The sequence below is a fragment of the Mus caroli genome, chromosome X, assembly GCF_900094665.2.
Source record: "Mus caroli chromosome X, CAROLI_EIJ_v1.1, whole genome shotgun sequence".
NCBI lineage: Eukaryota > Metazoa > Chordata > Mammalia > Rodentia > Muridae > Mus > Mus caroli.
This window is the reverse complement of record NC_034589.1, coordinates 52,257,091-52,266,876: the sequence shown is the minus strand read 5'-3', so window position 1 is coordinate 52,266,876 and position 9,786 is coordinate 52,257,091. Positions and strand designations below refer to the sequence as shown.

Sequence of the window (9,786 nt, the reverse complement as noted above, 5' to 3'; positions counted from 1 at the left end):
TGTGCAAGTACCTCCTGTGCTAATAATGCACCTAGCAACATGCTGACAACCTGCGACCCCCACATACATCTGCCTTAGGCTGCACATAGACCTGCTTTAAACAGTGGAGATAAGTTACTCTCCTTAGCACCACTTTGATGATGTCGGGCCCTTGAGTGCCTTCACTCATATGGCTGCTATCAATCTTGATAGTGTGCTTACTTTGATCCGGACTGTTGCTTCACCTTGAATAAAGTCTCCTTGCTACTTTCAAAATATATGGGAGCCCTTATTTCGGTTCTTTGATTGAGAAACCAAGAACCTGGAAAAACTGGGTCCAGATTGTGACCACCAGTAATACCACCATGCTGTATATTCCCTTTATGCAAGATCCTTGAAATTACAGGCTAGCATAAAAGGGTGGAGAACAAATGAGCAGTTGCCTATGATGTGGAGATAAGGAAGAACAAAAGGAGGTAAAGGGGCACATTTTTTCTTTCAAATTTTCATTTATTGAAAATAGCTTTTTATACAATATATTTTATTTACAGTATTTCCCTCCCCAACACCCCCATGAACCCTCCCTCCCTCCCCTCCCATCCAGATCCACACCATTTCTGTCTCTGCTTAGAAAATATGCAGACATCTTGGCAGTAATAATAAAATAAGACAAAAACAAACAAGTCAAAATACATTAAAACAAGCAAACAGAAGAAAAAGAGCCAAAGAAAAAGCATAAAAAACACAGATAGATGCAATGACACCTGTACACACACACACACACACACACACACACACACACACACACACGGGAAAACACAGAGCCAGAAGCCACAATATAAATACAAAGGACCTATGTGGTTTAAAAAAAATAAAGCAAAACCAAAAACATACCTTGACAAAGTATTATGAGACTAAGAACGTCCAAAGTTGTCATTGAGTTCATTTTGAGTTGCCTAGCTACTGCTGGGAACAGGGCCTGCCTGCCCTTAAGAGTGGTTTGTATAGCCCATGATATTCTGTTGGAGAAAATTAAGTTTTCATTTCTGAGTGGTTATTAATTAGGGATAGTTTCTGGATTAGGGAGGTGAACCCCCGTTCCACACACACCATAAAATTATTTTGTTACTATTTCATTAGTGTAATTTTGCTACTGTTATGAATCATAATGCAAACATATGACTTGTGAAATATATGGTATGTGATCCTCCTAAAAGGGTCCTTTAATATCCAAAGGGGTTGAGACCCACAGGTTGAGAACCATTGATCTAGACTGTGCGTGATTGTAATGAAATAGCCTGTAAATATTAAAATTATTCAATTGGCCTGGGGCTATACCTCAGTTGGTAGAGTGCCTGTCTAGTGTGTACAACATCCTAGGATCAAGCCCAAACACCCCGTAAACTGGATTTGATTTTGCATGCCTCTAATCCTAGCATCTGGGAGGAGGAGGCAGAAGAATCAGGAGTTCAAAGTCAGCCTCAGCTACAAGAAACTATCCCTATCACTATCGCCATCAAAAAGCAGGGAGGCAGAGGACAACAAGAACAGGATTGTGAGACTTAGCGGGAAACAGCTATAATTAACTGGATGCCTCACATACATGTGAAGAGGTGCTGACGGCCTGCATTTGCCAACATCGAGCTATACAATTAAACTCTGCCTTATCATAAATTTCTCTATAGTATGACTACTTTACCTGGTACTAAAAGTGTTTGACAATAACAAACCTCTCTGGATTCATGAGCGAGGCTGGTTTGCAGATCACTATTTTAAACGCATAGTGTTTGTTGATGACAAGAAGTGAATCTTTCAGTCTGTAGTGTAGACAAAGAAGACAAGTGCTCTTTTGTTCTCAAGTGCTCTGTCTCCAAACATATTTCCCTCATTTTCTGTGACTGTGTCTAAGCCTTTGCTAAGGGTGCTGCAGCTGGACTGTGGAGTGGAACCAGGTCCAGAAAAAGAATTGCTAAAGAATGCAAGTAAACAGGATGTCAGATGTTATCCTTAGCCTATTTCCCTAAACATAGCTTTTTTGGCTACAAAGTAAAATGCCATTCTTCCAGCTTCTGCTTAAATGCAGCGATGGCTGACAGCAGGGACAATTTTCCTTTGCTTGGCAAGTTTGTCACCATGCGGCTTCACGTGTTTTGTAAAGAAGGCATGATCGTGACATACACTGTCACTGTGAGATTGTCTGAGGACATCCGGCCATTTCTGGGAGGAATTTTTTCAGTCCACCTAAGTCTTTGTTTGAGCTCTCTTTTACCAGCACAGCTCCCCACGAGGCTCAGATCTGTCTGACCTAAGAGCCAGTTGGCATCCTCCTCCTGACAGAAGCCAGATTTTTCACTGAGACTAGACTGTATTGACAGTGTTTTCCCAGTCTGCCCAATGCGTGTCTCATTTCCAAGGCTCTGTAAAGTGCTGGCTCACTCCGGTTTCCACGAGCACTTGCTGACTTTTCTGCCTCCCCAGCATCCTCCTCACTTCCTTTCCTTACAGCTTCTTGCACTGTTGTACGTGTTCCTCTCCCCACCCCACCCCCAACAGAAAAACCTAATGAGTTTGTTTTGCAAGTTTCGAAAAAGAACCAGTGATGTTCTCCCAGGAGTTTGTCCATTCCTTATCATTCCTTTCCATATCTTTAGGTATGATCTCTGTGGTTTAGAAATCCCACGTTCCACTGTTGTCAGAGAAAAGTTGCCTTAAACCTTTGCCCTGCAAGCACCAGAAGAGCGCTCATAAAAGGAAGACAGCAGCAGATGCAATCACGGATGTGGCTTAGTCTTCACAGCTGCCCCGAGAGCTGTTCAGATCGTCCGAGAGCCTCAGTCATGAATCCAGAAGAACGCCTTGTGACATGGCTTATATCTTTGGGAGTTCTAGAGTCTCCCAAAAAGACTGTCTGTGATCCAGAGGAGTTCTTGAAGTCCTCGCTGAAAAATGGGGTAGTGTTGTGCAAACTCATAAACAGACTTCTGCCTGGCTCGGTGGAGAAGGTAAGGTCATTTGCTGTGTCTTTGGGATTACTTTCCACCACAGAGCAGCAATAATATCATTCTTGAGATTTTTCTATTGCGGGCTCATGGGAATCCCCTTCTTCAATATCTTTCTAAAAGTTAGGCGTTTTTATTTACTGTCCTTGTACTTTGAAAAAGTCAGAAAACGAAATATTATCCTTCAGTAATTGACCCCCTGATGTTACCCTACTAAAGCTGGGCTACAGGACTGCCAATCAGGGATGGGAGGACAACCTTATTGTGTACAAGTTTGCTGTGGTTGTGGAAATGCACATTAAACTTCCCCTGTGCACTTTAGACATGTTTTGAGCATGAGTCTGTGGGAAAATGGAATAATTTTGTTGTGGATCTTTCTGGTGTTTGAAAGTTTGCCTAAAAAAAAATTGATGGAGACTTCCTTGTTTTTTTTTTTTTTTTAAAGATTCATTGAAGAAAAGTCTAATCACAAGTGTCAATGTTACTTAAAACTCCCCCCAAACCAAAGAGAAACCAACTCTATGCATTGAAGGCAATGGGCATTCAAAGTGAAACTAAACCTTGCTTTAAAAAAACTTCAAGATTTTTGAGGTTAGAAGCCCATGTTATGACAGTGGAAGGTTTCTAAAGTAGGTGCTTTTGTTTCATTAAAGATGGAGTACTTATGATTCTTTTCTTAAGGTCATTGTGCACATAAATTAAATAAGGGTCTTTTGCCTTTTGGAATCAGTTCTATGTTTATGGAACAAGTAGATTTACTTAAAATTTTTCAAATGTGAGAAACGGTGATTAAACTGATAAGATACAGAGAGACATAATAAAAAATGTGATGCTCAGTCATAGTGAAATATGAACAAATTATCATGAGGAGTAGAGGGAGGTGATCAAAGTAACCTCGGGCAAAAGCAGGATCTAAACTATATATATTTATATATACATACGCAGACACACACACACACACACACACACACACACACACACACCAAACTGAGGCCGACTGCATCGACATGTGTGTGTGTGTCCGTCCGTGTGTCTGTGTGTCTTAGTTTCTCCGATTTGCTAGCACCACAGTCGAGTAGAAGGTATGAGAGAATCTTAAATAGAAGTGGCTTGGAGACCTCTGAAACAAAAAGCAACCGTTCAGGCATTTGCATCACTTCCTTCAGTGGTTAGTTCTCTTCCTGGATGGAGAGCAGGGCTGCCCTCTGCCTTCCAAAGCCAACTGTGTCTAGTTATCAGCAAAAGAATATGATGATGGTTTGTCATGGCTTAGCAATCTCCAAGTGACATTTGACTCTTTCCCTAGTATTGTCTGGAACCCCAAACTGAGGCCGACTGCATCGACAACATCAACAACTTCCTGAAAGGATGTGCAACTCTTCAAGTGGAAGTAAGCTTACTTGTCTTGCCTTTCATTTTGCCATTATTTTCTGCTCTCTTAATTAAAAAGTCTGCAAATGTAAGGATTGATTTTCGGTGCCAGTAGCCACAGAGTAAATCGAGGTAGAGAACCCTTTAGAGAATCTCCAGTTGAGATTGATGATGTCCAATAGTGTCTTTCAGAACCTAATACTAAACAAAGCAAAACTATTGACTGGAAATGGTGGTACACACCTATACTCTGCAACACTAAGGTGATGGAGACATGGAAGTCAGAGGAGCAAGGTCATCCTTGGTTATACATTTAAGTTTTGGGCCAGTCTGGGCTACATGAAAGTCTTTTTCAGAGAGAGAGAGAGAGAGACAGAGAGACAGAGAGACAGAGAGACAGACAGAGAGACAGAGAGACAGAGAGACAGAGACAGAGAGACAGAGAGCAAAAAGAAAATAACAAAACAACAAAATGCAAAATTGATGACTTTTAAATGCAGCTTCTTTCTAGGAGATCAAGCTTTCTGTGGGTGTGCTTCCTTCTTAATGGAGGTAGTAATGCCAGCCAGCGAGTCACTGGCAACAGCAGTAAAAGTAATCTTCCAAAAAGAAATGGCCCAAATGAGCAGCCTTGAAAACATACATGCAAGTAACATTATATGGACTGAGCAGATTGTATTTAGGAACATATATGTACATGTTTATACATATACAATGTGGTAGCAATTAATGGGAAAAGAGGCCATAATTTTTTAAACATTTATTTATTTATTTATTTATTTATTTATTTATTTAATGTATATGAGTACACTGTAGCTATATACAGATGGTTGTGGGCCTTCATGTGGTTGTTGGGAATTGAATTTAGGACCTCTGCTTGCTCTGGTCAGCCCCACTCACTCCAGCTCAAAGATTTATTTATTATATGTAAGTACACCAGAAGAGGGCGTCAGATCTCTTTACGGATGGTTGTGAGTCACCATGCGGTTGTGGGATTTGAACTCAGGACCTTCGGAAGAGCGATCAGTGATCTTACCCGTTGAGTCATCTTGCCAGCCTGAGGCCATAAATTTGAAGGAGAGTGGAAAGGGGTACGCAGGAACATTTGGAGCGAGAAGAGGAAAGGGAGAAATGCTGTAACAACAACAACAACAATAAAAAAAAAAAAACAGAAAAAGAAATGGGCTTTTAAAGCCCATTAACACTTCCGAACAAAGGGAGGCCTTGAAAACTATAAGAACCTGGCTGACCTTTAGGTCACAGCTGTACTTAAGCAGATCAGAGGGAGAGGTTTGCTTACAATGCACAAGGCCCTGGCTTCAATCCCCAAACCCAGAGCAAAACCTGCAAAAAGCAAAATCAAAATACAAGCCACATTAAACTATGTGCACATGTAATATGTATTACATGTGCATGCTCCAATTATCTCACTGAAAAGGAGGGCAAGCCTTTCGTGTGCTTCCATGTTGTTTTTGTAGTATGGGGAATGGATCCCCATCACTCCTTCATGCCCTCCCATAAGCCGTTGGGCTGTGAAAGAGACACAGCACTAACCACATTGTGATGGTGTTTCAGGGTCAAATGAGATATTGCTTAATTCTGTAGTCTTAAGAAAGTCAACCTTCTAAAAAGAATGCAATAATTTGTGTATTATCTTCAGCTCAGGGCCAGGTCAGAGGTGTTTTACATTACTAAGAAAATATTGTCTGGGTAAGTGGTAGGGGTTTGAGCATAGACTCTGGTGCTAGACTTCTTGGGTTTGAATCTCAGTTATTGTTCACTAGTGATAGGGGTTTGAGCAATAGTGAATTATTGTTCACTAGTGGTAGGGGTTTGAGCATAGACTCTGGTACTAGACTTCTTGGGTTTAAATCTCAGTTATTGTTCACAAGTGACATTGTGACTAGTGACATCTGTTATTTTACTACAGTGACATTGACTAGTGACATCTGTTGTTTTACTATGCTTCTATAACTTGGCTTCTCCACCTGTAAAATAGAAATACTAGTGGCACCTGCATGATTTGAAATTTCAATGAATTAATATATGTAAAACCCTGGGAAGAGAGCCTGGACCATATATTTCTTCAAGGAGCTATTTATCACCACCACCACCACCACCACCACCACCACCACCACCACCACCACTACCAGCATTAACACTAACTGTTGTCTCAGATAAACTTTGTTTTCTTCAAAAGTTCTCTTCAAGCTAGCTGGCGATAGTGGTGTAAAACTCTAAACTCAGCATTTGGGAGGCAGAGACAAGTGGGTCTTTGTGAGCTTCAGGCCATCTTGGTCTACACAGATAGTTCCAGGTCAGTCAGGACTACAACATGAGACCTTGTCTCAAAACTGGCCTTTTGTTTGTCTGTCTGTTGTTTGTCTTTTTTTTTTTCTTGAACCCAACCTTAATCTAAAGTTACATCTGTGTCAGAATATCTTATTCCAATCTTCCCTGTTTCTCAGTTTGGGGGCCCCACCAGCCACCTTGGCATTCATGGTCCATGTGGCTTCAGAGTATGTACAGGATGCTGTCTACTGTGGAGCAGACCATGACATTTTCATGTTTAATTTTTCAGATAAAAACATGGTGAAGTTGCCAGTGATTTCTGTGCCGAAATAGGCAGAAGGTGTACTGTGCTTCTTTGCAGTTCTAAGAATACTAGATGAAACAGAGACACCTCCTGCTGCTGCCGCTCTTGGGGGTTTTCTGATAACTAAAGATTATTCCTTTAAGCAAAAATGCTTAAAATGGTTTTTTTTAATCAAAAAAGTTCTTTCCACCTTGGGTAGAAATTTTACAAAAAGTATATCAGACTGAGATGATATGAACATTAGAATAAAAGAATATCAGATATTATGATTATCACATTCCTTTTGTAGCTTCATAGATATGTGTTAGAGTCAGTCCATGCCTGTATCCATGTTTCTGTCCTTGTGTGTGTGTGTGTGTGTGTGATATGTACATACACTTTGTGGGTACATATGTATGGTCGATGTTGGTGTCTTCTTCTGTGCTTTCCAGGTTACCTAAACTATTTGAAATAGTCTAGATATGTACAGATGAGTTTTAGAATCATCTTGTCCACTTCTTTTGATTCTTCCTTCCTTCCTTCCTTCCTTCCTTCCTTCCTTCCTTCCTTTCATAAAATATCTCAGTAAACTTGAAGCTTGCTCTTTTTGTCAACAAGCCCCTCCTCTACTCAGCATTGGGATTATAGGCAGTTGCTAACCTTTCCATGGATGCTGGGGATCCAACTTTTGGTTCTCATGTTTGTGCAGCAACCACTTTACCCACTGAGCCATCCTCTCAGCCTTACATCTTAGTTCACTCTACTCTTCATAAAGTTTCTTGGCAATGCTGTGCTCTTGCTTCCTCATCTGTATGGAAGGGACTCTAACAAGATTTACTACAGGGGACTTTAGGCTTTAATGTGTGCTTTCACATGTGTGTGTGTAACATGTCTGGATGTATGTCTGCACATCACATGTATGCCTGGTGCCTGTAGAGGCTAGAAGATGGCATCACCCCAGAATTGGAGTTGCAGATATTTGTGAGCTTCCATGTGAGTGCTGGGAATTGAACCTGGATCCTCTGCTACAGCAGCCACTCCTCTTAACTGTTGAGCCATCTCTCCAGCCCAACAGCAGAAGACTTTGAAATTAATTCCTAATGTTAGCATTCAATGTGGTGGGTATCATTACAGAGAGCTATTTTAAGGGTTGGACAAAATAATTCATCTACAGTTCTTAATGTATCACTGCATCTAAGCATGAATCCCACTGCTGTTACCTTATGATTAGGTGCTCTTTGTACTGTTGTGCAAAAAAAAAAAAAAAAAAAAAAAAACCTGAGCCACAATGAGTCACTCACAGAGCCCTCAAGGAAGGCACATAGAATCACCACAGAAGGAATGAGACTGAAAGATGAGCCGGAAAGCACGGAGCAGCCAAGTATGTGGCCTGTCCAGTCTCAAAGTTTCCAGGTAGCTGAAAAACAGACCTATACAGAAGTATTCTCAAAGGTCATGGAGGAAGAGGGAGAGAGGGAGAGAGACACAGAGATGAAGAGACACAGAGACAGACACAGAAAGAGACAGAGAAAGACAGAGAGACACACAGAGACACACAGAGAAAATGAGAGAATGAGAGAAGTCAGGTATCAAGTACTTAGAACAGTGTGAGGCATAAGACATGCTTGGTGGATCTCAGTTAACTTTGTAAAGCTCTACGTGTATGAAATGCAAGAATAGGGCTTGACTCTTTCCCAGGATACACTATCATTTATCTAAAGAAAGGCTGCCAGTTTGAACCAGTTGCTTTGGAAGATTGAACCACTGAGTCAGAGAGGTGCTGACTGAGCTTGGGGTTCAGAGGTGGAAGACTACATTATAACACTTGGCCTCTCCAGATGACCTCCATCTTTTTGTTGGATTTGGATATGATAGTTTAGGGGTCTCTTGTGGTCCATACAGCTAATAACATAAATCTGGAGAACAAAACCTTTCCAACTTCCTTTAAAAAAAAAAAGTCTTATTTATTCATTTTATGTAAGTACACTGTAGTTGTTTTCAGACGCACCATAAGAGGGCATCAGATCTCATTACAGATGGTTGTGAGCCACCATATGGTTGCTGGGATTTGAACTCAGGACCTTCGGAAGAGCAGTCAGTGCTCATAACTGCTGAGCCATCTCTCCAGCCTCACCTTTCCAACTTTCAGACTGTCCTTTGAAACATTATTTTTTTAAAAAAAAGATTTTGATAAAGTCATATTTATTTTTATTTTATTTTGTCTTATTTTATTTTTGTGCATGTTTCTGTGTGTCTGCCCCAGTGTATGTGGAGGTCAGAGGACAATTTTTAGTAGTTACTTCTTGGCTTCTGCCTTGCTAAGGCAGGGCCTGTCTCCTTTCTGTGGTGGTGGTGTGTCCTCTAGCTGGTCTGAGAACATGCCAACAATTTTCTCATCTGCTTCTCATCTCACCATGAAGGTGCTGGGATTACAGATGTGCACCAAGGCATCTAGCTTTTTCAAGATTAAAAATGTATTTCATGTGTGTGCGTGCTTTGCCTGCATGTATGCTTGTCCACCACTTGAATACTTGGTGCCCATGGACTATAAAAGACGGTGTCAGATCCCTTGGAGTTACAGATGGCTGTGAACCACCACCACGTGAGTACAGGGAATTGAATCCAGGTCCCCTTAACTACTGAGCCATTGGGCAAGGTTTGCATGCTAACCCAGTAAGTAGTTTTACCCACTGAGCAATCTCACCAATTCTTAACTGTTATATATATATTTTTAAGATTTATTTATTTATTATATGTAAGTACACTGTAGCTGTCTTCAGACACTCCAGAAGAGGACATCAGATTTCGTTATGGATGGTTGTGAGCCACCATGTGGTTGCTGGGATTTGAACTCAGGACCTT

At 41.0% G+C, this 9,786-nt stretch overlaps 1 protein-coding gene across 3 annotated transcripts in view; it reads left to right on the top strand.

Annotated features, from left to right (window-relative positions):
• The first annotated feature begins 2,589 nt into the window (after window positions 1-2,589).
• The window catches only part of Arhgef6 (Rac/Cdc42 guanine nucleotide exchange factor 6), a 106,898-nt gene continuing 99,701 nt past the window's right edge, over window positions 2,590-9,786 (top strand). For 2 of the 3 annotated variants that reach the window (XM_029473344.1, XM_029473343.1), the window contains exons 1-2: window positions 2,640-2,981; window positions 4,285-4,368. In XM_029473344.1, the coding sequence (XP_029329204.1) occupies window positions 2,745-2,981; window positions 4,285-4,368 (321 nt within the window). In that variant the 5' untranslated portion in view covers window positions 2,640-2,744. Of the gene's footprint in view, window positions 2,982-4,284; window positions 4,369-9,786 lie in introns of all 3 variants that reach the window. The other variant, XM_021152941.1, reaches the window with a different exon arrangement.